The following is a 26203-nucleotide window of genomic DNA, read 5'->3' on the forward strand; positions in this document are numbered from 1 at the left end:
TTTTGCAAGTTTCAGTTTATATCTTATTTCCTTCAGGAAGCCTTCCTTGGCCAGCTAAATCCACATTAAATCTATTATGGTCCCTTATAACAGATTGGATTTTTTGTGTGCAAAATTACAATTATTTATTTATCTTGGAAATTATGTTCCAATGGAATGTCTATGAGGGAAGACACTATTTTTTGTTGTCGTTGTTCTCTCTAACCTTGACATTTAGGTACATGGCTACCACATGAAGGTGCTCAGTGTATTTATTTATTGTATAATAAGAAAATGGGGCTGGTCGCAGTGGCTCACACCTGTAATCTCAGCACTTTGGGAGACTGAGGCAGGAGGATTGCTTAAGCCCGGGTATTCGAGATCAGCCCGAGCAAGAGCAAGATCCCATTTCTACAGAAAATAGAAAAATTAGCCAGGCACGGTGGTGTGCATCTGTAGTCCCAGTTACTCCAGAGGCTGAGGCAGGAGGATGGCTTGAACTCAGGAGTCTGAGGGTGCAGTGAGCTATGATCATACCACTGCACTGCAGCCTGGGTAATAGAGCAAAACTCTCTCTCTCTAAAAAAAAAAAAAGATGAAGAAGAATCAACAAATGAGCAATGGATTGAAAATGAACTAAGAGTAAATAGAGATGGATTGCATAAAATTTTACAAAAAAGATCATTGGTATAGTAAGTGAAAGTTGGGGGTAACATTTATATTTTTTTTAATTACAAAAATTATTATATATTCATTGAAGGCAATTTGGTAAATCTAGAAAACTATAAAGGAGAGTCGCTCATTCATCTGTCAGTCAGGGGTAACCACAATTAAAATATTGTTATACTTATTTTCAGTATTTTTCCTCTTTCTATGAGCCTCTCTTTAATAGAATAAAGAAAAATTTTATGTGTATTTGTATACCTATCTGTGTGCATCTGTAAGTATGTGTATGTATTTCTACGTGTGTGTATATATACCCAGTGTTTATGTATGTGTGCGTGTGTGTTTAAGGCCTCCCAGATTAACTTCTGTTACTACTTTTATTAGAATAGAAAGGATAATTTCCTTTTGGTAGGTGATCTATTTTTTTAAATTGCTGTCCTCAAATATATGTGCTTGAAATTTCTCCTGAAAAACTCCTCCAAAATTTGCTCATCTAATTCTCAGTGAAGATAAAATAGCTGTTTTGTTTATTTAGGAGACTAAGTCAACTTGATAATGTATATCATATATCACAGCATATATATTAACATAGAAAGTATATTTATAAATATTTAGTTATCTATTATATATGTTATTTATGTTCATTATATATTCCATGTATTTTGTTGGGGTGCCTTTTCACACCTGAGAATGTCATCTGATTACCTTCACACATGCTTGGACACAGACTTATTGGGACAGAAGCTTTTTGTTTGAAAATGCAAATTTGGTCAAACCTTCAACATACTTAACATTGTAGAGGAAAAGTCTGAGGCAAATGTGATATGTGTTTATTTGTGGGCAGCCTGTTTTTACTTTTCTGAGACTCAAGATGTATTTTTTTTATCCTGTTAATTAAAAAAAATATATCTTTATATTGAGTATTTGCAGTTACTTTTTTATGCACCTGTCTCTCTGTATTTAAGAAAAACTTCTTGGATTATCCAGGCATATCTTGTGTTTTATTGCACTTTCCTTTATCGTGCTTCACACATAACATGCTTTTTACAAATTGAAGTTTTGTGGCAGCCCCATGTTTAGCAAATCTATCGGCATGATTTTTCCGACAGCGTGTGCTCACTTCATGTCTCTGTCACATTTTGGTAATTCTTGTAATATTTCAAACTTTTTCATTATTATTATATCTTTTATGGTGATCTTTGATCAGTGATCTTTAATATTACTATTATGATTGTTTTGGGGGCACCACAAACCATGCCCATACAAGATGCCGAACTTAATTGGTAAGTGTTGTATGTGTTCTAACTGCTCCACCATCTGGCTGTTCCTCCATCTCTCTCCCTTTCCTTAGGCCTCCCTCTTCCCTGAGACAAAATAATATTGAAATTAGGCCAATTAATAACCTAATAATGGCCTCTAAGTGTTCAAGTGAAAGGAAAAGTCTCAGGTCTTTCACTTTCTATCAAAAGCTAGAAATGATTAAGCCCAGTGAGAACGGCATGATGAAAGCTGAGATAGGCCCGAAGCTAGGCTTCTTGCACCAAACAGTTAGCCAAGTTGTGAATGCAAAGGAAAGATTCTTGAAGGAAATTAAAAGTGCTACTCCACTGAATACACGAATGATGAGAAAGCAAAATAACCTTCTTGCTGATATAAAGTTTTAGTGGTCTAGATAGATGATCAAGCCAGCCACAACATTTCCTTAAGCCAAAGCCTAATCCAAAGCAAGGCTCTAACTCTCTTCAATATCTGAAGGCTGAGAGGGGTAGGATGCTGCTGAAGGAAAGATTGAAGCTAGCAGAGGTTGGTTTGTGAGGCTTGAGGAAAGAAGCAATCTCCAGAACATAAAAGTGTAAGGTGAAGCAGTGAGTGTTAACGTAGAAGCTGCAACGAGTTAGCCAAAAGATGTAGCTAAGAGCATTGATGAAGATGGCTACACCAAACAACAGATTTTCAATGTAGATGAAACATCCTTCTATTGGAAGAAGATGCCAGCTGGGACTTTCATAGCTAGAGTAGAGACATCAATGCCTGGCTTGAAATCTTCAAAGGACTGTCTGAATCTCTTGTTAGGGGCTAATGCATCTGGGGGAATGAAGCCAATGCTCATTTACCATTCTGAAAATTTTAGAACCCTTAAGAGTTACACTAAATCTACTCTGCTTGTGCTGTAGAAATGAAACAACGAAGGTCAGATGACACTATATCTGTTTATAGCATGGTTTACTGAATATTTTAAGCCTACGGTATAGACCTACTGCTCAGAAAATAAAATTCCTCTCAAAATATTACTGCCTTGTTCACAATGCATCTGGTCACCCATGAGCTCTGATGGAGATGTGTACAAGGAGATTAATGTTGTTTTAATGCTTGCTAACACAACATCTTTCCTGTAGCTTATCGATCAAGGAGTCCTTTTGATTTTTAAGTCTTAATATTGAAGAAATAGATTTTGTAAGGCTCTAAACTGCTATAGATAGATCTGATGATCTGGGAGAAGTAAATTGAAAACTTTCCAAAAAGGATTCACCATTCTAGATGTCATTAAGAACACTCATGATTCAAGAGAAGAGGTCAAAATATCAACATTCACAGGAGTTTGGAAGACGTTAATTTTAACCCTCATGATGGCTTTAAGGGGTTCAAGACTTCAGTGGAGAAAGTCACTGCAGATATGGTGGAAACAGCAAGAGAACTAGAATTAGAAGTGGAGCCTGAGGTGTGACTGAATTGCTGCAATCTCGTGATTAAACTTGAACAAACGAGGAGTTGCTTCTTGTGGATGAGCAAAGAAAGTGGTTTCTTGAGATGGAATGTATTTCTGGTGAAGATGCCTTGAACGTTGCTGAAATAACAACAAAGGATTTAGAACGTTACATAAACTTAGTTGATAAAGCAGCAGCAGGGTTTGAGAGGATTGACTCCAGTTTTGGAAGAAGTTCCACTGTGGGTCAAATGCAGTCGAGTAGTATCACATGCTACAGAGAAATCTTTTGTGAAAGGAAGAGTCAACCGATGCAGCAAACTTCATTGTTGTCTTATTTTAAGAAATTGCCACTGCCACCCCAACCTTCAGCAGACACCACTGTCATCAGTCAGCAACCATCAACACTGAGGCAAGACCCTCCATGAGCAAAAAGATTATGACTCACTGAAGGCTCAGATGATTGTTAGCGTTTTTTAGCAATAAAGTAATTTTTAATTAAGGTATATACCTTATTTTTTAGACATAATGCTATTTTACACTTAATAGACTACAGTGTAGTGTAAATATACCTTTTATATGTATGAGGAAAGCAAAAAAAAAAAAAACCTCATCCGATTTGCTTTATTGTAATATTGCTTAATTTGGGTGGTGTGGAACCAAACCTGCAATATCTCTGAGATATACCTGTTTTCAGTTGTCCTCATTTCCTTCTCAGAAGCAATCGCAACTTTTTTGTTCAGTAATTTTTTTCTCTGACCTCTGTATTTTCGTCTCATTTTGTGTGTCTCTTAGTCCTTTCCTTCATATTTTCAGGGCTTCTCAAGTTTGTATTCAATAGCACTGATCTGGCTTTCTGAAATGTAAATTCCTTTCTTTATTGCCTTCAGTGGAGATTTTAATTTCACTACTTTTTAATTTCCTTGCAATCTCTATTTATCATATCCATCTTTATTTTTACTCATTCCATTGTCTTTTTAATTTAGTTTTATCTCTCCCTTTAGCTTTTGTCTCCCATTTTATGGGGCCAGTGTCTTTTGACATTTGAGGAGGCCAAAACATTTTCTAAAATCTTATTTTGGTTCCTATAGTAAATCATGTTCACTGAGCTAAGTAGTATGAATGATACTTCCTTTATAGTTTCTGTAGTGTATTCTCAAAGGCCCTGTATTTTTTTTCTCACTCATTCTTGAATGTAGGAAAATCTTTCCAGATATTTTGCCAGCAAATGTGTAGTGAATTGTGTTTGGCTTCACTTTTTGCCAACTTACATGCTGGTTCATCTCCTTCCTGGCTCTGTAGTTGCATGGCAACACTTAATCCAATTCCCAAGCCCTAATAAACTTCCATATAGTGTTAGGTGGAAGATCTATGGTGGGAATTTCTTCTACCTGCTTCCTTACTCTGATAAGATGACTTACATGAAAAAAACAATAAACAAAAAATAAAACTGTTAGTCTTAGAAAATCCTTCCTCTCTAGTAAGAGGCGTGATTTACCAATTAAAAAATCATTTTTTGGTTATTACATCATTTGCTTGCTGGATACATAAAGTTTCCCAAATAACTAAAAATTGCACTGTTTGGTACTTTGATTTAGGTGTTCCTATTAAAAGATATTATAACAAATATTACAGGTAGTAAAATGTAAGGGGTGTGGTAGAAATAGGAAAAATAAGGCAAGATAAGCCCTACAGGTAGATTAGAGTCATGGATAGAAAAAGTAACAACAGCCATTATGTGTATGATTTGGAGGTTAGTAGATGTGGTCTTTGTTTCAAAATAGTCCCTTTCATCTATTTTAGTAACTCCACCATTTGCAGATCACTCTTTTTTAAAAAAAACATTTTATTTTTAGGAGATCATCTCTGATCTCCTAGCCCCACAATTATTTCCTTTTTTACCAGAGTTTTTTTTTTTTCTTTTTTAACATGTCATTTAAGTATATTTGTATGTGTCTCACTTTTACTACTAGATCCTAAATTAAATGTAGTAAAACGAAGCTGCTGGGATCTGGAACATAGTGATTTTTCAATAACTGTCTACCGATTCTGCATCTTTTAGGAGAGATGCCATATCAAATATATTTTTATTGTGCTAGTCCTTGGGCATAGGACGAATATAATGTGTTGGTTAGCAAATATCTTGGGAAATGTGAAGCCTCAGGTAGTTATCAGAAATGCAGTATGAAATTGAATGTTAAGAACTAGGAATCTGTATCAAGAGTTTTAGGTGTAAAGATTCTAAACTCAACTTTCCTTATAGAGCAGGTAGACTCAACCTAACAGCTCTTATTAGATTGAGTATAAACCTGAAGACATAAATAGATTCTATGGTTAAAAATTGACTTAAGTACATGTAATGATTAACAAGAGGAAAGGACACTACACTAGGTGTTTCAAATATATTATCTCATTTAATAAAACTGAAAGCTAGAGAAAGCACAAAGTCTAAACTTATCTAAAAAATTTATCAAAAAATTTTGAATATTTTTCTGTATATATATGTATATGAAAACAAACAACTAGAGTTTAAAATTCAGGTTAAGATTTTAAGACTCCTTTGTATGGTTTTTGAAGTCTTAATTTTAACTCCTGTCTCATTGATCAAGAGAAAAATTGATTAATCTATTGGCTTATGTTCTGTTGCACTTGAAGCAAAAAGAGTCAAATGAAAGTAGAATTCCATATGAATCATAAAGAGAAGAGCAGGCTTATTTCCCACCGCGTAAGTCCTTGTTTCTGAGAAACAAAGGCTGAGGAGGAGGTTGGGGATGAAGGATGAAGTTCAAGTCTCCCCTTGCAGTCTACCTGTTAACACCTCAGTGATATGCCATTAAGATGAATCAGTGGAAGTTTGGGGTTCCAGATTTCATTTGTTTCCCCTTAAATTCAAATAACTTTCCAAGAGCTCCCAGACTTTGTCTTATTATATAATCTCTAGATACCTGGCAATAATTTCCAGCTACCATAACATGTTTCACATTTTTTTTCTTGGTAGTTGGTTATGGGGAAAATATTAAAAGGGGAAATTGCTGTGGAGGTGAGCTTATATATGTCAAGAGACAAAATAGTAAAAATGTTAAGCAACATGATGGTTAGAATCTCTATTCTTGAAGAATGTATTTTCAAAATGAGGCAGACACTATACTTTTAATTTTTATATTATTAGTATATCATCTTTTATTTTATGTAGTATGAAACTATACTGAAATACATTAAACAATTCCTGTTATATAATAGCAATTCCTAAATATTTGATAAATCTGAATTGTAAGACACATCTTATGCATCTTTGTATTTTGAATATTACTCTTCCTTCTTACTTACCTACTTTCTTTTCTGCCTTCCTTCATGTCTTCCTTTTGACTTTATTTAAAAATACTTATTTATATGGGACTTTACACAAAATAGGAAAAGTATTTTTCACATATTTTGTGCAAAATGTTGTGTAGAAATATAAAGCTAAGTAAAATAAATGTCTATATTTGAGGTAGTTGGGGTAAGAAGATAAGGCACACAAAATAAAAGGTAGAATATTAAAGAGGAAAGGCAACAAAAACTTCAGGAGTCCAAGGAAATTCACCAATTAGATTGATCAAGGACGGCTTTATAATGGAAATATCTGACCTAGTTCACGAATGTATTCATTTATGTATGTTTTTCATTCATTCATTTAAAAAAATACCTTTTAGGACCTGCATTATGTCAAGCATGTTTATAGAAACTGAGAGTTCAGAGGTAAACAACACAACTGTAGTCTGTGTTTTCATAGATGTTACCATCTAGTGTAGAAAATGTTCAATTAACAGAATTATACAATAATTACATAATTGTGACAAATGCTCTGAAGGAGACCTAGAGGATGCTAAGAGAGCATATAGTTGGAGACATAATTTGGAGATCTCATGGAATGCTTGGTTGAGGATGTGACGTTGAAACTGAACCTTGGAGAATGAGAAGGAATTAGCAGGATGAGGGATAGAGTTATGGGAGTCAGGAAGGAAGAATTTCTGGCATAGATGGAATAGTATGTGTGAAGATCCAAGGTTGCTAGGATTTTGACCTCTTTGAGGAATGCAAGGAAAGCCTTCGCGGGGGAAAACGGAAAGGAAAGGAGGAAGGGATATGAAATGATGCTGGAGAGATGGGGAGGGGCCTATGTAGGCTGGCCTTGGGGAATTTCAATCTCATCAACGAAGTCACTGAAGGATTTCAACAAAAAGCGGCAAAGGGAATAGAGAAAGTAAGTAGTCAGTTACAAGGCTATCTCAGGCGTCCAGATTAGTGATAACAGTACCTGGTATTGTGTATGGTTTTGGCAGTGGGGATAAGGAAAAGTGAGTGATTCAAGGTATGTTTTGGAGCCAGGTGCAGTGGCTAACACCTGTAAGCCTGTATCCCAGCTACTCTGGAGGCTGAGGCAGGAGGATCTCTTAAGGCCAGAGTTCAAGACCAGCCTGAGTAACACAGTGAGACCCCTGCTTCAAAAAAAAAAAAAAAAAAAAAAAAAAAGGAGAGATCTGTTTTTGAGGGGAAACAGACACCACCTTAGTTAATGGGAGAGGAAGTGTCCAGATGATACTAAGCATTTTGGCATCAGTAATGGCAGATCTTGATGTCCTTTGTAAAAATAAGGAATAGTGTGTGAGGTTTAAGATCATGAATTCAAAATCAGAGACATGTGAAAACCATGAAACATCCACGTGGAGATTTGGGCTGGGTAAATGAATAGAAAAGTATGCAAGTATGCTGCTCAGAAGAGAGGTCAGGGCTGAGGATGAAAATGTGAGAATCGGGGCATAGGGATGGGTTTTGAAGCCATTTGAGTCCTAAGAATGGATATTATTTAGACTAGTAAAATGATATTTTTTTTCTGAGACATAATTTTTACCACATGGTTTCAAAATGCATATGCCATTCGTCTCCATGATTTTAATACACTCAAGGAAAAATATTTTCCCCTCTCGAGTAACATTCTTCTTACACAATAATGTAAACCAAAGGGAGAATAAAAAGTATAAAATTTACTTTGCAACATAAATTACTGGTACTTATCAGTTCTTGAATGGATTTTTTGTTGTTCTTTAGTTTCTTATCACAAATTCTGCCCCCCCACCCACTAGTGCACTTTGTTGAAAATATTGGAAGAAATTTGATTTGTTCAATAATTTCTTCTGTTAGGCTATTTTGTAAGCAACCTGTTCCCTCCTCACCCCAAGGAATAGGGTTAAGCATGGAAATATTTTTAAAATGAGCCAGAGTTATAATTATCATCTAATTACTTACTTTAAAAAGTCCTATTTTAAGTCCCCCTAATAATTGCTTTCATCACATTTTTATAAAATCTTTCCCATCCTAGGGTCTAATTGTCTAAGGAGACATGAAATATGCTAATTCCTGATAATTTAAAAGCGGATTGTATTCATTAAGTATCTATGTAATCTCTACTAATGGTATTGCAATTGACATTCATTTTTTAAGAGACATGCTTCAAATTTCCCACAATATTATAAGATCTACAATATCCATATTATTTATATAATGGCATAAATTATGAGATAAACATAAATAAGCAAAGAAGAAACCCTTTTTGCAAAACTTTGAAGGAATCGCTAAACAGAATAGGCAAGGAGTTGGAAAATTCTGCAATTTCTCATAGGAATGTGGCCCTGGTTTAAAGGCTGGAAGTACTCACGAGGGATGTCAAGAGCCAGTGCATTTTGTGGCATCAGTGATAAAATTAAAACCTCCACTAAATTGAATTATCTGCCTAAAATGATTCATAATGATTTAAAATACTGGCAAGATTACAGTATTTTCTTTTTAAAACTGAAATTTCTTAAAATGTCATCATCTTCGTCACTTTACAAGTTTACCAAGCTAGGGTCAGACTACTGGTTAATCCATGAGTTGATGTTTTTGCATAAATATCCGGATAGCAGAACTCAATAGCTCTTATGTGCTCCTGAGAATTTGCTGATACATATTATTTCTCTCTTTGTAAAATTTATTTTTTAAAAATAACTTTTTTGGAGTAATCATATTATCATTTAACGTGTATCCTTACCTTGTATTATTACTCAATGTCGTCCCGTGTTTCCTTTGTTTTGCAGGAATTGCCTACGACCCCCTGATGCTGAAACACCAGTGCATTTGTGGCAATTCCACCACCCACCCTGAGCACGCTGGACGAATACAGAGCATCTGGTCACGACTGCAAGAAACTGGGCTGCTAAATAAATGTGAGGTAATCCCACATTGGCCACACTCTTTTACTTACTTAAATAAATCTTGTAAAGAGGCCAGTATTCATTTGGGTAGTAGTAGAAAAATGTTAACTATGTAATGCAAACGTTTGTGATTGATGAGCCATCATCGACATAAGTAGCACAGAACTTACCACCTTACCCTGGGCTGGGCACACAGTAGGTGCTCAATCAATGTTGATGGGCTGAACAGCTGTTTGATGTGTGTTCTATTGTTACAGCATTAGTATATACACATAGTAGCATCTTTGTTTGCAAATAGCCATCATTTATTGAGCTCGTCTTCTGAGAAACTCTTCGCAAAATGTTAAGTGCTAAGTAATTGTTATTTTTTGTTATAAGGTAAATTTTGAATTCAGATATATGCCACTTTTGCCTCATCGAAATGATTAGATTTAAAAGACTAACTATCCTCTTAGTCAATAAAAGTCACTGATTTATATTGAAGTGACTAATATTTTTATAATTTTATGAGATTTGCCTAATACCATTTTATCAATATTTCTTTAGACTCATTTCTGTAGATTCCTAGTGAATCCCTTTTTTATTGAGAAAAAAACCTATTTCTTTAGGCTTTTAAAGGTTAAAAATAATAGCAATATCAATTCAGAAAGGTTTCCATTATTAAATTTGTAAAATATGTAACAACCAGCAGCTGTTTGATGTAGTTGCTATAAATGTCTATTGTCTCAAATCCAGCAACATTTTGCATTTGAATCTAAAGCATTTTTTTAAAGAAAACTATCCTCCATGAATTCTCACATGACTTTACACTTATTGATTAAAAATATTTTTTACTTGATCTTTATTATGTTCTAGACATGTTCCAGACACTGGAATTACAAAATTCCACAAGACAGACGTGTTTCCTGTTCTTACAGGCTGACGTTTTAACATGTTGTTCTTTAGTTATATTGTCTTTCTATGCATATCTGAGAAGGAAATCCAATATAGTTTTCACCTACCCAGGAAAATAATTAAATGGATGGTATTTTGACTATTGTTGTGTCATGAGAAAACTGATACATTGGGACCATATTAAATTCACTATACTTCAATAAAATAAAAAGCAATGTTTCATTAGTACTTTTCAGGGTCATATGCAAAGTGCATATTATTATTTGCATGTATAAATTCTAAGGTCAGACTTTTAAAAGTGCTGATTATATAATTGTTTATATGGTTGGTATCAATTCACTTCCCTTCTTTGCAAACTGTCTATAGTACATTATTTTTAGCATTTCCTAATGTAGTCAATGGAATACCTATTCAAATTCAATTTAGTTTAAATTGAACCTGTAAAATATTTTAGTTGATATAAAAATTCAGAAGAAGACAGAATGCTCCTAAAGGCAAGTATGTTAGCCTCTATTTTATAGTGTGAGTTACTTTTCTAGATGCAAAGCCATTTATTCAATGGGTTCATTTCTAAGGATAAATAATTTTTTATGGATTTTTTTTCTTTAAAATGTGAATAGTATATTCCACCTAAATAGGGGAACTACATTGGTTATTTTTCTTACAACGAATTGTTGATAATATCTTATGGATCATTCAACAGTTGAGATTATGAATGAATACACTAAGGCGCCGTGTTTGGATTTAGCCTCACAAGTTTTATTATATGTTTGTGATGGAATTATCAAACATTTTTCAAATTTAAAGCTCTGCTTTTGATTAAATGTATCCTTTATGTAGAAACCCCAAAGTGAAGGAAAATGAGCCAGATTATTTATCTGGTTCTCTTCTTAGTGAAAGTCTATTTTTTATCTTTTGCCAGTGGCATCCATGTTATATGGCAGAAGGCTTTCATATCTTTGGTTAATTTCAGAGTTATCTTTAAGGATTCCATGTTTTTGATAATGCAATTTGGAGGCCAAATCATTTTCTTTTTTTACACAATCCCATATGGAGTCCATAAAGGAGACCAGCAAGACTTATTTGAGGTAGGCTGTTCTTAATGGACAAAATACATTTATTCACGTGTACATTCCTGTCTTACCTTTGCATCTGCTATAGATGTTTTTCTGCTCTGCAATTTTTCTGTGCTTTTGCCAGCTGAGTCATTGCTGCTTACATTCTTCCACATTCAAGTTTTTGTTATATCCTGCAGCAACTGGCCTGGTCCCAACCACTTTAAATTGGCAGTGGCTGATCACAGCCTTCAAATGCGTTGTTAGATAATGGTATTCCTAAAACCTTTACCTGATGGAGAACTGTTTATGAAAGGAGCAGAATATGGAAGCAAATGGAATGAGTATGGTTCACATTGGTCTTAAAATTCAGTAGTTTATTATCATCCCTTTCTGGTTAATCTTCTTTTTCAATTCCTCACACATCACATTATTTTAGTCCTGTATTATTTGAAACCATACAATTCAATTTATATAGCCCTGACTAATGTGATATCAAACAGGATGAAATGTCAGCAACATGATGGGGTTGATGAGAATGAATGAGGCTAGCCCCAAACTGGGCAGATACACAAGAGACTCCCTGATAAAACTTAATCACAAATTAGCAAATAATACACTTAAGAGCCCAGATCAGAATATGTGCTCTTAATGAAGATCAAGCACAAACATCTTACCCAAAACTTCACAACAATGCAAACAAAACCCACTTTTCCCAACATAGTTTGATGGCAGGTCACCAGGTGTTTGCTTTCTTAAGTAATGAAAATGTTGCCCATATGTATTTATTTGCTCCTATATTATCAAAGAAATTGATGCCCAGATGAATTTATTTGCTCTGTGACTTTATGAGATGCTAACCTATACTTAAACATGAAATGGAATTTCTAAACCACTGGAAAACAATTCACTTTAAGACACCTAGGAATTTAATGTCCTTCTGCCCTTGTGGGAACAATTTTAGGAATATTCAAATGGAATTTTAGAAACCATTAACTACACAAATGTTATTCTTTTCTAGAGACTTTTAGTTCTATATAAGACAAAACATAGAACCAAAAGGAAAATATTGTTTTTATGACTTATATTCTCTTCCTGACTCTTTTTACCAGAAGAGTAAGGGAGGAAATAAAAATGGAACATACAGAGATTATTCCACACCAGGTTAGCCCACTCAGAAATAGTAGAATTTATGTCATTATTCAGTGCTCTGCCCAGCCCATTCCTTTACTAAGCACAAAGGAAACCCTTGATACAAATTCTTTGAGAATTTCTTTTATAATTTTTGATTTGTCTAGTTAATTCTTTATTCAAGTTTACTAACACATTATTAAGCACTCTTGCAAGGATGCTAAACTTTCATGCCAAATTATTTTGAAACTTTCAGTGCTGTGAAAAAAACAACACAAACTTATCAACAAATATCTAAGCAATTCACAAAATTTTGTATGAATCAGAGTTGTTGAAGAATCAGGAGAAAAGCACACCATAAGAGGTAAAGGATCCAATGAAGCTAGTATTCTGTGTGCATGGTAGGTACTTTGGCTAGTTGAAAGGGCAAAAAGTTTCTACCCAAAAGGTTTCGAGATTAGTGTTTCTGAGCCTTCTAAAGAAATCAAAGCCAATGACAGTATCTGCCCACTGGAGTTTACTTGTTCACTCCAAAAGAGGAAGTTGGGTCCCAGGTCAGGTATGAGTAACTTATTTGTCAAGACACCCCAAGGACTTAAATAAAGAGTCAAGGCTATTATTTCTAAATTGGCTAGGAGGGGTATCAGGAAGTTAAACTCTAGCTCCCTTGCCTGGTCATGTCTAAAGCAAGCTGGCATGAGCGGGTAAAGTCTCTGCTGCCTGGGACTCCAGGGATTTGAGTACCAGGCCTGATGTCTAGGTTATCATTCTCTCTTAAGCAGTATGGACAATTTACTCTCTTGGTTGTGGTAAATATGAACTCAAATTATATCAATAGAAAGAAGATTTATTAGATTTCATGGAAAATGATATAATCAAATGGGAATATAACGTATACAAGCTGGGTGAATGTATTGCTTCTCAGTATCTAGATAGTAATCTGCCATCTTTTGATACTATTTCCTGCCAGGTCTGTGTAGCTCTCCTGGGTTAGAAATTGACCTCTGCTTTCAGAGGGGAAATCTCGAATGTTGACATACATCAGAATCATCTGGCAGGATCCCAAAACACAAATTGCAGAACTCCAAGCTCAGAGTTCCTGATTCAGTAGGTCTGGAAAGGAGTCCAAGAATTTGTATTGCTAACATGTATCTGGTGATTCTGATATTGCTGGTCTGGCTGCACATCACACCTTGAGAACAGTGATATATCCATTCAATGGTATTTATCAAGACTTTGAGTTTTCTAGGCACCTCTGTTAGAAGCAGGAGTTGAAAAGATATATCGCCTGTCTTCAAGAAGGTTACCATCTGGTGGGATCAGCAGACATTCATCAAATGACCATGTTAATAAATATATAATTACAAACTCCCCAGGGATTTTGAATCGCTAGTTTTATATTGCTGTGAATTTGAAGACTCTATTATTGATTGGGCTTGGGGATGAAATAAAATGAGAAAGACTGTGGTCAGCTCCTTCCTAGTCTTGACAGCATCAAAGGGGCCCTGAAAGCTGGAGACAGAGGAGGTAATATTATATATCAGAGTATGAAGGAGAAAGTATCCCAGATCTTAACTGAAATAACTTGCCCTTCTATCTTTATTCGGGTTCCTTTGTGTACCGGTGTCACTATTTCAGTGGGACAAAAGAGGAGTCTCAGTTCTGTTGGCGTGCAGAAGAGAGTCGGCTTTCCTTAACCAACAGAGCAGTCACATTTACAATTAATGAAATGATAGAAAAGATGGCAATTTGGAAACATTAAAAGGGCTCCTTTGTTTTAAAACAGTACCCTTATCCACAAATCAAACTTTTGCTTTATGTCAAGTCATTTAGCAACGTAGCAAATTAATGAAGATGGATTCCTTGAAAGGTGATTGTTCAACATTAGATTTGACCTTAGTTCTGCCATCAATTATCTGTATACTTTTGTCAAGCCATTTAACCTTGCTGATCTTTGGTTTTCCCACGTGTAGATGAGGGCATTAGGCAGGATGTTTGCAAGGATCTCTTCTAGCTCTTGTACTATATGAAACTAGAATGGCTAAGGAGTTCATTTGGATCATAACACTCTTTGGTTAAGAATAGACTAAAGTTTTAGAATGTTGGAGTAAACGCATTGCTCTTAGTTTGTAAGCTATAGTGTAAATTGGCTCTGGACACTAGTCCTGATTAGCAGCCAGAGAAAACATTAGTCTTCATTATATTAGATTACTGTGGTTACATGGGTTAATTTTTTTTGGCATGACGTGGCACTGTTTTTAAAAATTTGAGGCGGTTAGTAGTCCTTCATGCCAATACCATTTAATTTTTTCCCCTATTGAATCATTTATACTTAGTTTAGTGATTCTTTTGGGAGCAAAGAGCAAAACCAGCAGCTTTCTTATCACCATGAGAAATGGATCTGGAGGGGTCATTTGGTGTCCTCTTCAGAAACAAGCTCTTTGATTAGGTAGCTGGGTTTCTAAAGTGTGTGCTGCAGACAAAAAGAATGTGCTTGTTTGTGCTCAAAAAAAGTTGTAGAGAATGACCCATCATCTGTTACAAATGCACTTGCAGTTGTTTTTCCAGAAGTACTCATGACTCCCAGCCCCACCAAGCCACCCACAGACATTTGCTTGCTCTCACATTTGTTTTGAGAATAATAACATTTTATAATGCTTTTGTTGGATTACATATTTCGTGGAATTTGCATTGCCTCTTTGTGACTAATATTGAATAACTTTGTTTCGCTTAATCATAAGTAAAAACCATAAGCAACATACTGTACTGAAATATTTAACTCTTTTATTCAAGTGCCAACATAAAGTAATTACAAAACAATTCTGGGACACAAAACTAAGCTACAGTTGTCCCTTCTGGGACTTCTCAGCAGTTCCAATGAGAAAAGTGGACAGCCAATGAGAAAAGTGGAGAGCAATTTTAGAGTAAAATCTCAAGATGCTAAGGAACTCAGGGATAGGCTTTCCAGCATCTCTTCTCTCCACATAGGCAGGGAAATGAGAAAAAAGGAAAAAATACCTTTTTCCCCCCAAAATCTAAGTAAGGAAATATATTACTCTGTGGAAAAACACTTTTGGAAGGTGTAGGTTATCTGACATCAAGACTGAAAAACGCTGAACACTTCAAGTTAATGGAAATTCAATTAAAATTTGTTTTATAGAGTAGTCTAACTAGATGGCAGCACATAACAGCTTACTGTTTTGTTTAGTTTGCAAAAAAATTTTTTTATGTGTTTTTGTCTTAGAATCTAACCACAAAGCAGTAAGAAACTGAAACAGGGAGTCCTATGAATTGTCTCTAAAGGACATGGCCGTCTTGGGAAAAATTACAAATGACCTAGATGTGATGAGTAAACCAGGGTACGTTATGTCATTGTTCTAAGAGATATTTGTATATCACAGTTGAGTGGATCCAGGGAGATAAATGCATCACAAGTAATTGTGCAGCTTATAATCAGAATTAAGATGATTTGGAATTTCTTTAAAAATTTCTGCCGGAAAGAATCAATGTGGAAAACAGCCACCAAAAGGAAATAAGAGAGGCTGTCCTTCTGAGTCCATTTGTTTTTTTTTGTTTTTTGTTTTTTTTGTTTTTTGAGACAGAGTCTCACTCTTTTGTCCGGGCTAGAGTGAGTGCCGTGGCGTCAGCCTAGCTCACAGCAACCTCAAACTCCTGGGCTCAAGCCATCCTCCTGCCTCAGCCTTCCCGAGTAGCTGGGACTACAGGCATGCGGCTAATTTTTTCTATATATTTTTAGTTGTCCGATTAATTTCTTTCTATTTTTAGTAGAGACGGGGTCTCGCTCTTGCTCGGGCTGGTTTCAAACTCCTGAGCTTAAACAATCCGCCCGCCTCGGCCTCCCAGAGAGCTAGGGTTACAGGCGTGAGCCACCGCGCCCGGCCCTTCTGAGTCCATTTGGAACATGCTATAGGATTTTTGAAACAGCAGTGTTAAACAGCAGCATTAAAGCTTATTAATAAAAATGAATAGTTGTATATTTTTCAACCATTTGAAAATTGTAGTATTTGAATATCACAAAATACTTATGGAGAGAAAGTTTGTTTTATACATGGTTATTATAAAAAAAGCAATGCTTTAAATCAAACCATTGAAATGTTTATTTACAATTTTAAAAATTGCAATGTAGGAGATTCAGTTGCATGAAGAATTGTGAAAATAGAGCAGTTAAACTAAGGGGTAACATTTTTTTTCTTGTTTTCTAATGAGCATAATGATTTGAAATAGGTAGAAATAAAACTTAAACAATGTATACTACATATGCTTGTTACCACCCCAGACCTTTGTTATTGAATGGGATTTGCTGCTTTTCTGATGTGCTTTGGAAATTGCTCTATGCCCTGAAATAGTCTAAAATAAATATTATAGTAATGACTGAATTAAGCAGTATTAGGACACTTGACATTTTGAAGATAAGATAGACCTTTTTTCATTCCCCGACATTCTGTCCACTGACCATGCGTTTTACCTATTCCATAGTACCAAATATTGGCCAGTACAGTTTCAGTATCTTGAATTCATTCACAGAGAATGGACAGCTCCCTCTAACAGTGGTTCTTGACCAAGACTGCCCATTAGAATCCACTGGGTGCTTCTAAGTATCTCGGTGTCCAGGCTTCACCCAAAGTTAATCAGAAGCTCTGGAGGTAGAGCCCAGGCATCAGTGCCCCTGACGCCAGCTGATTCCACCCAGCTGATTCTACCTCAGCTGATTCCAAGGTGCAGCCAATGATAGGAACCCCTGCAAAAAAAAGCTCAGCTTCTTAGCATAATCTTAACAAGATAGAGACAAATAGACAAATGAATCAAATATTTGGAGATGGGAGAAAAGAGAAGTAAGCATTAATCTAAGAAATAGAAGTGGCATTAACTCAGAAGTGCCATACACAAAATTTTTAAAATATTGTTGAGTGTTCATTATCTTGATATTGTCATGAGGCAGGAATATGAGCTCTGAAAAATACTCTTCGTTTTCAATTATGATTATGCTTATAAGAAATGAACTTCAAGGAATAGCTGGACTCCGTTTGAAAATCCTTATAGGTTCCTCTCTTGCCTCAACCATAGTAATTTATCATTACAATTATCATATTTGCTTGCTTAAGGCAAACCCATAAATCAAAGTAAAGCATATTTTATTAAATTGTTATTGTGGTAACGTTATTTCACACAGAATCTTATCATTTTAGGGCTAAAAGGGAGTATTAAAATCATTTAGTCAAACCTCCTTATGTTTATAGATGAAAAACAAAGGCTCATAGAGATGCCTCACAGCTGACCACAGGCACATTAAGGGCATGCGAGAGTCAGGACTAGAAGTCAGGACTCCCAACTTGCAATTCTCTTTCTTTTTATGTGACCAACAGAAAGGACCAAAAGCATGTTAAGGCACCTCACTGCTTAATGGCCTCCTTCCTTCTTTCACTTCCCTTTTATCATGAGAAAAGCCTCGAAGAATACAGGTTGTTATATGAGGAGGGCAATATAGAAGGAGATTTGCAGGTGAGGGGACAGTTAAAAACCATCTTTTATGTAACATTTAAAGAAGCAGTTGGTTGTAGCATTTAAAAACTCTAGTAGGTATGCTTGGCGTGAGCACTGAGACCAGATTTTTGTGGGTTTTTTTTTTTTTGAGACTTGGTCTCACTCTGTTGTCTGGGCTGTGGTGTCACCGTAGCTCCCTGCAGCCTCTAACTCCTGGACTCAGCCATCCTCCTGTCCCCAGTAGCTGGGACTACAGGTGGGTGCCACCAAGCCTGGCGAATTTTAAAAAAAATTTTTGTAAAAATGGGGTCTTGCTATTGCTCATGCTGGTCTTGAACTCCTGGGCTCAAGCGATCCTCCTGCCTAGACCTCCCAAAGTGCTGGGATTGCAGGAGTGAGCCACCATAACCAGCCTTGTATTTGTTTTTAAGAGAGAAAAGTATATCGAGAATAATCAATAAGACTGTGACTTGACTCATTAAATAGTAAGTGTTGTATTTGTGGCAGAGGGTTAACTTTGACACTATGAAGTCATTTATGATTTTTTCTTTAATGTCTGCAGCCCTATAGATTTTTGGAGAAAAAACTTAAAAATCCTTTTATTTAGGGACAATGGATAAAATACTTTCAGAAAATGAGACATTTCAATGGAAATTCTTGCCTAATATGTCACCACTTTGAAAATGATTAAAGAAAATGGAGTTTCCCCCCAGTGGAGGCAGGTACTTTGAGTTGTCAGATTTAAGTTGGACATTTTCTCTTAGTTTGGAACTGCCACAAAATGAGCCCTTTCATGTCCTCAGTAATACCAAACCAATGCAATCCATCTGTTCTGCTAAATTATTTCTAGTTCCCTAACCAAAAGCACTGCTTTTTCATGCATTTTATCATGATTTTATGCCCTTTATTATATTTTACAAAAGGTTCTGATTCCTCCAGGGCCAATGAGAACTGATTAGGACACTGGCCTCAATCCAGGCTTTGAACACAGGAGGGGAAGGAATAGAACTGTTTCCTTTTTTCTCTGCTCCTTGGCAGAAAAAAATAAGAATCTATACCGTGTGTGTGCTCTGTGTGTGGGTGGGTGTGGGTAGGCTGCATTTTATCCTGTCATAGCAGGACTTTGTAGATCATGTTCAGAACATTCCTCCTATAATCAGGTTGCATTAATGGGCTTTATTTCAGAAAGACTATTTCGTTAGGAAAGAACCATGGTGTGTTGTGAGACTCAATGATATGCTTATTTTAAACGACATTAGTCAAACTTCCAGCCTGAATATAGACTGTCTTGGGCTTTGAACTGAATATGATCATATTCCTAAGCTTGGAGTAAGCACTCGTGAGCATTAGCTCCTTTCTACTCTCAGAGAAGAAGCTGAGCGCAAGTCACAGGGAATGACAATGTAATAATGAACACAATCCTACATCACAAAGTTTCTTCATTAAGAAGATGAAAGAAGAGCTATAAGCTTTCATTCCCAGGCCTACACAGGTAAGGTATTTAATATTTGGGTCTCAAGTGAGAAATCCTCAGATGAAATCCATCCCTTATTTGCACTGAGTGTCTGTCCCAATATGCTCAGGATTCTCAAAACTCCTTTTGGTCAGAGTATCATAGAAGACTTGACATAGACATCCTGCAGACCAAGTATCTCTGAGAACGGAAATCAGTATCTCCCTAAATTAAGATTATCAGAGCACTTTATCCTATTTTTGACTCATTATGCTATTGACCTTTGACTCAAGAGAACATCTTGAGAGAGAAATAAAGGAATAAAGGGTACACAGGAAATAGAAAATATGGCAAGGGATTAAGTGGGAATATCTATATTTAAGCCTAAACAAATAAAATACTAAACTACTGATGATAATACCAGAACACAGAAACTGTTGGAGCTCTCAATATAGGAGGAAAAGTTGTGGCAAATTTAAGGCATCTGATAAAGTGAGGTAAGACTGATCTACTCCAGGAGATCTTATAAGTCAAGAAATAGAGAAAGCTGTTGCTATTTCAGAATTTTTAGGTTAGCCAATTACCCATAGAAGTGTCTCTGTGAGATACAGATCTCACAACATGCTTTTTCCAGATCCTATCTCCAGGTAGAAGCATTTTTTTTTTGTACTGAATTGGTTTTCACTGCTCTCTTTCTGTAGAAACATGTGCACTATGTTTATGGGGCTTGTTCTCTAGCAACCAAAGAAGCAGAAGGTGATTGCCAAGAATGAGTACTTCTTTATATTTAGTACAATTATTTTTAAAGAAACATTTATTATAGTAATAAGAAGAGCCGATGTAAAATACTTGCTTAGAGTCAAAAGGAAGAAGAGGGAGAATGAAAAAAAGGAGACAGCAAAGTGAAAACTTATGAATGGTGGTACATTTTAATAATGAAGGTGAGTCCTAGAGTATAAACTAGAAGGGAATATTCTTAGAAGAAGCTCTAGGTAGCTGGGCCAGATGCTCTAGCCTTACCGTTGGCTGACTGATCTTACACAAGGGGATGACTGACATTCAGCAGGTGTCCTCTTACGGCTTTTACCAGCATTTGACCTGCTGTCAATTACAGTGAATCTTGTTAGCAGATTATTGTTCAGATGTGTGATCGAGCATTCAGCTGGAATGCTAGTGGAGTTGTAGGGGAATGAGAAAAGGAGTTGGGATGGTATGTAAATTTACATGACTAATGTACGAAAACATAAAGATGTATTTATTATTAATGGTATTTAATATTATGCCAGAAGCAAAAATTCAACTTAGAGCTGAAAAAAAATCTTTATAGAAAAAAAGAAAGGGAAAAAAATTGAAGTTTTATGATACTAGTCAAAACATGGGTCAGTTTGTTAGTTATATCACCGACGATGTTTTGAGATACTGATGTTTCACTGTACCAGCATACACGATGTTAGTGGCTATGGATTTCACAGACCCATAGAAAGGACAGCTAGAAGACCTGTTATTTCATGGTGTTCATTATTCTGCCAGACTAAGATTGGATGCCACAGTCTGTTTTCCAGTGTCCTGCTCAGTCCAATTTTAGATGACTCAAACCATGGAGTTACCACTATTTATCTTGGGGGATTTTCCACCCGCTGAAATCTCAAAGTTAAAATGTTTCCCTTTAAACTTTCTCCTGCTCATTTTTGTCTCTTTGCTTGTCATTCTGCTTCTTTGATTGTTCTGGTCTTCCACAAACTTTTCCAAATTTAATGTTTACCCGCAAGCTACCTAGTTCAAGAGGATGTTTGTTTATTAATCAGAAAGATGGCTGACCAGAATGCCATTATTACATTTGCCTTAGTCTCCAGCATTAGAATTCTTCTTACCTACCTGGAATAATTTCTTTAACGCATATCTTTATTTTTCTAGAAATGTAAATTTGGTTACACAATGCTGAGTGATTGTGTCAAAAACAGGACACTTCAATGCTATGGAAAGAAAATGCCAGAAGTGTGTTTGTTTATTCTGCACGTACAGACGGTGTGAAGGAGACTCCGCTTTATCACTCCCTTCCCTATAGGCTTCCACCGTTCCTCCCTCACTATGACCTGGTCATTTATTTTCAAAGACAAGCACAGTAAATGCTGAGGAAGTGTCAGTATATCGAAGTTTTCCCAGCCTGCCTCTTCAGTGAACCACACATCAACCTCGAAGAGTTTGGCAGCAGCCACAGCACCTTAAACCAGGGAGGTTGAACATGGAATTGTCCCAGTCCTGAGAGAGAGGTTGTTGTCACCTGAAATTTCTAAGTCAACTGGTGGTTCCTTGGTTAGAAATGTGAGAGGACAGCATTTCCTGAACAGATTCTTTTTTAATTTCCCTGTAGTTATGTACTTAAATACTGCCTTACAACTGCCTTGCAGTAGAATATATTTTAAATGAAATATTAATATGGTCTGTATAATTTTAGGAAGCACAGTAATTTACAAAAGTTTAAGGTTAATTAACTTCATATACCAGCATGATGTTTATCAGGCTCAGTTGTCTATGTGCCAACTGGGAAATGTGGCCAGGAAGAACACTTTGCATATTGGCTAATTGAGGTTTTAGGTTAATGCACATACATGTTTGGCTATGTTGAAGGACCATTCTTTGTTAGAGGGAGTGAAAGTGTCTGCCTAGTCTGTGTGTAAAAAATTGATTGAGTCTAGAGTGTCTCAAACTACCTCTGGTAAAACAGCAGGTTTTGTTTTTGTTTAATTTCCAGTCTGTCACAGACTAATACCTTTATAAAATACTTTAAAAATGAAATACTGCAAAAGTGAAATAAAAATTGAAGACCCATACAATATTATTAGATTGTATTAGATTCAAAAGACATAAAACTACCATCAAATTGCCATAAAATTTCCAAATATTTACTCTGAATTTTTATGCCAACCTCATCACAGACCATTGATAAACAAATCCTGAACTGTAATCCAGCCTGTAGAACATTTTGAGGAACATCGAGACTAACACTACTGTGAGGTACACATGTGAAGTGATTGGAGTATTTATGATCATCAAATATGTTAAAATATAATAGTATTTGCTTACGTCCTTTAGGAAAGAACAAGGAATTTGTTCTAACTTTTTTGGGTGAGCGTAAAATAAGGTTGTAATAATTTTTACTTCTCAACTAAATAATAGCCCCTGTTTGTGTTTAAGCTGATAGTTTTATGAAAGAATTAACTATTAATTTCTTTGTTCCAGATTTCTTTTTTAATGGCAAAGAAGAATATGCTTTCTGTCAATTGCCCGTTTAGGTATAAGCAGTCCATTGGATCTGAACCTTGCATATGCTAATTTTTCAAATATTATCGTGGTACTTTCTGAGCAAATCAGTGTCACATTCCTGCAATGATGAAACTCAGCCCATTATTAATCATTGTAAATGTGACTCAGGGTCTCATTTTCTTCTAAATTGTTGTCAGTGGAGTACTGTAGGCTTCTGCTGTTTTCTTTCAGCGAATTCAAGGTCGAAAAGCCAGCCTGGAGGAAATACAGCTTGTTCATTCCGAACATCACTCACTGTTGTATGGCACCAACCCCCTCGACGGACAGAAGCTGGACCCCCGGATACTCCTAGGTCTGTACGGGCTCCCATTCTACTGAGAACAGCATATTCCAGCACTGTCATTAGTCAATGCTGGTGTCAGTTGAAAATACTTGGCAAGCAGTGTGACAAAAAATCAGTTTTTCCAACAGCATTGCTCTGTGGAATGAGTCGTTTACAATAGAAGCCAATGCAGATTAAGAAAATCCTGCATTAGAAAATGCCAGTGTATGTTCCATGATGTTTACTTTAAGATGAACCTTTATTTGAATAACATTTCTTAATGTGTTTTTGCATATAGGAATAAATACACTGCTGAATTTGTTTCCTTATGTTTTTACACTAAAAGAAAAAAAGATTTTCACATTCCTTATGCAAATTTATCTTCACCTTTCTTGTTTGTTTTGTGTCTTTCAGTTCTCTCTTCTATGAACTTAACAGACAAAGGGAATAGTACAACTTATTTTAAGTGAAAATCCTTATTACTATGCCCAGCACACTGCATTTTATAGTAAGATTTAATTTAAAATCTTAATGTAGTCTATTTAATACAGGCCTTACCTATGGCATTAAATAGTGCAGTAAATGGCAGAAATAGAAAACTCTTAAACATAATTTTTTATTAATGTAAGATTTCTCAAAATTTTATCATCAGATTTTAAATAAAATTTATGTTACAGAGCTTTATATAAAGTTTATGTGAGTGATAGAAGCAACAGATATTTGGAAAAATATTACTGACAAAACATTATTTCAGCTGAAGTAATTATATTGTTTTATTAATAACCTTTTATAATTGAGTAACAATACATAGCATTCAATAGATGCCGACAGGATTATGTTTTGAGTTTTAACTAAAAAAGGCATTTTAGGACTTTTTCTTGTCTTTTTCTTTAAAATGAAGCTGTTATGTCAGTTCCAAGTTATTGGACCTTTTCATCTAACTCGATATAATTTTAAAATGGTTTTCTGTTAACTGGTCCTAAACAACTCCAAAGTAAGCAATATATGACATGCAGTAGGTAGGTATCTTGGAAAATAATTTTAAGGGGAAGTTAATAAGTACCCATTATGACACTTAAAATCTTGCTTTTTAATATGAGTGGCAAGCATCCCTGAATTTATGAAGTACAGGTATATGGGTGAGTATATGTGTGCCTGCACACACGTGTAACAAGGTAGGCAGTTGTAGCTTGGGGAGAAGTAGGCAGAAAGGAGAACGCGTAAAGATTACTCCATTTTTAGATAGCATATTGCTAAAATTTGATGATGAGAAACATTTATATAGTAGAAATAAAGTTATGTGTTGATGTAAATACAAATAGATCAGTCTAAACATGTATACTCTATATGTTTTTTTTTCCTTCTGTCTGTTGAAGGAAATGGTCTCTATACATGCTAATACTTTACATAAATATTTTGTTGTGGAAACTGCGATAAATGTTCTTATTTTAACATAATTAATAATCCCACCCAAATAACCACAAAGATGAAGTAAACCAGATATTTTAACTTTCGTGGCTTTATGAGGTCAGGATACTCAAACATTTAAATATAGGAAACTGGGTCCATGTGATTATTTTTTAATTTAGTTAAGAGCAAAAAAGTAGCAAATCATCCCCATTTTTTTAAAACTATGGTACCAAAGTATAAATCAACCCAGTTGTACATAGACTAGGTACCTTTGAACTTTACTGGAATAGTCTGAGATTAATCAGATTATGAATATCAACATAAATTGGCCATATATCTCATTAGTTTTAATAGTTAATGTCACATAATATTCTTACAATTGATGACTTTAAAGTCAGCATTCTATCCACATACTGAGTCTCAAAGACACCTCTTAATGAATGTAATTTCACCATTGCATGTAGGCTACGTGAGCGCAGGTAAATAGGGATGCGGCATTTGGTCAGGCTTTGAGATCAAGCACTAACTTCAACTTTGATAACACTTCCAAACTACTTCAATTTCTCTGGTGAATACAGACATTTAGCTGATTTCTTCAACCCCAGTTCTAAGTGAGTAATCCCGTTCTTTTAAAAGGTTAATTTTTCGTACCTTTGTTCTTTGTGAAATTTGGATTCTTGTGGCTTTTTTACTTACATCTACAAGCCCAGGTTGAAGCTGCCATTTGTGAATATATAGAAATTCATAATTATCAAGATATTTTCTCTTTCTTCATTCATTCCTTTCAGTCCCCTACATCTCACTACCTCCCCCAATTCCTCCCATCACAGATGGGGGATGTCTTTTCTGAATTACATCCATACTACTACTCTTGGTGTGTTACGTTCTAGAGTTAGGAGGAAGGATTTGAATAAAGGTGCAGTATAACCAGACCAATCAGTCTTTGTGTCTTGAAAGACATCTATAGATTATAAAATAATTAGATTTGAAAGTGGGCATCATTCATCTCTTTAAATACTCTAGACCCTGTAGGGTGACACTTCAAAAACAGTCTCTCCAATTATTTCTGGTACAAGGTTTTCCTTAGCATAAATATTCCTGTTGTTCTTATTACTAGTTTCCATTATCTTGTAGTTAGCCAGATTTCAGTGCATTGATAAGGCAATATAATATAATTAAAAAGCAAATCCAGTCAATTCAGTGAGAAAAGTTTCTTGCACACTAGTAAATTTAAATGATCAATTATTTGCCTGTTTTGTATTATATTAATATAAACATTACTAAATAAAATTCTCCTAAATAGGATATCTTTATTTTCCTAATTCTCTTAGCGTTTAATAATTTTTGTAAATTACTTTTAAAAATTATTTTTAGTACATTATAATATTATATGTATCCCTTTTCATTGACTATGAATGAAGAATTCAGACATTAAAATATATGTGTGTATTTTAATTTCATAGGTGACATATGAATTTGCTCTTGGAAAATACTCAAGGATACAGAAATATCTATGTTGAAAGCAACAATATAAGAAAACTTTACCCCTCTCTATGCTATCCAGAAATTTTTTTTTTTTTTTTTTTTTTTTTT

The 26203-nt window shown here is 35.3% G+C and overlaps 1 protein-coding gene across 2 annotated transcripts in view; it reads left to right on the forward strand.

The window, feature by feature from the left end:
• Positions 1 to 26203, forward strand: part of HDAC9 (histone deacetylase 9) — an 805060-nt gene that overhangs the window by 695549 nt on the left and 83308 nt on the right. For both annotated transcript variants that reach the window (XM_012659404.1, XM_012659403.1), the window contains 2 exons: positions 9463 to 9596; positions 23110 to 23230. In XM_012659404.1, coding sequence (XP_012514858.1) covers positions 9463 to 9596; positions 23110 to 23230 — 255 coding nt within the window. The remainder of the gene's footprint in view (positions 1 to 9462; positions 9597 to 23109; positions 23231 to 26203) is intronic.

This window comes from Propithecus coquereli, unplaced genomic scaffold (assembly GCF_000956105.1).
Source record: "Propithecus coquereli isolate 6110/MARCELLA unplaced genomic scaffold, Pcoq_1.0 Scaffold61, whole genome shotgun sequence".
Lineage (NCBI taxonomy): Eukaryota > Metazoa > Chordata > Mammalia > Primates > Indriidae > Propithecus > Propithecus coquereli.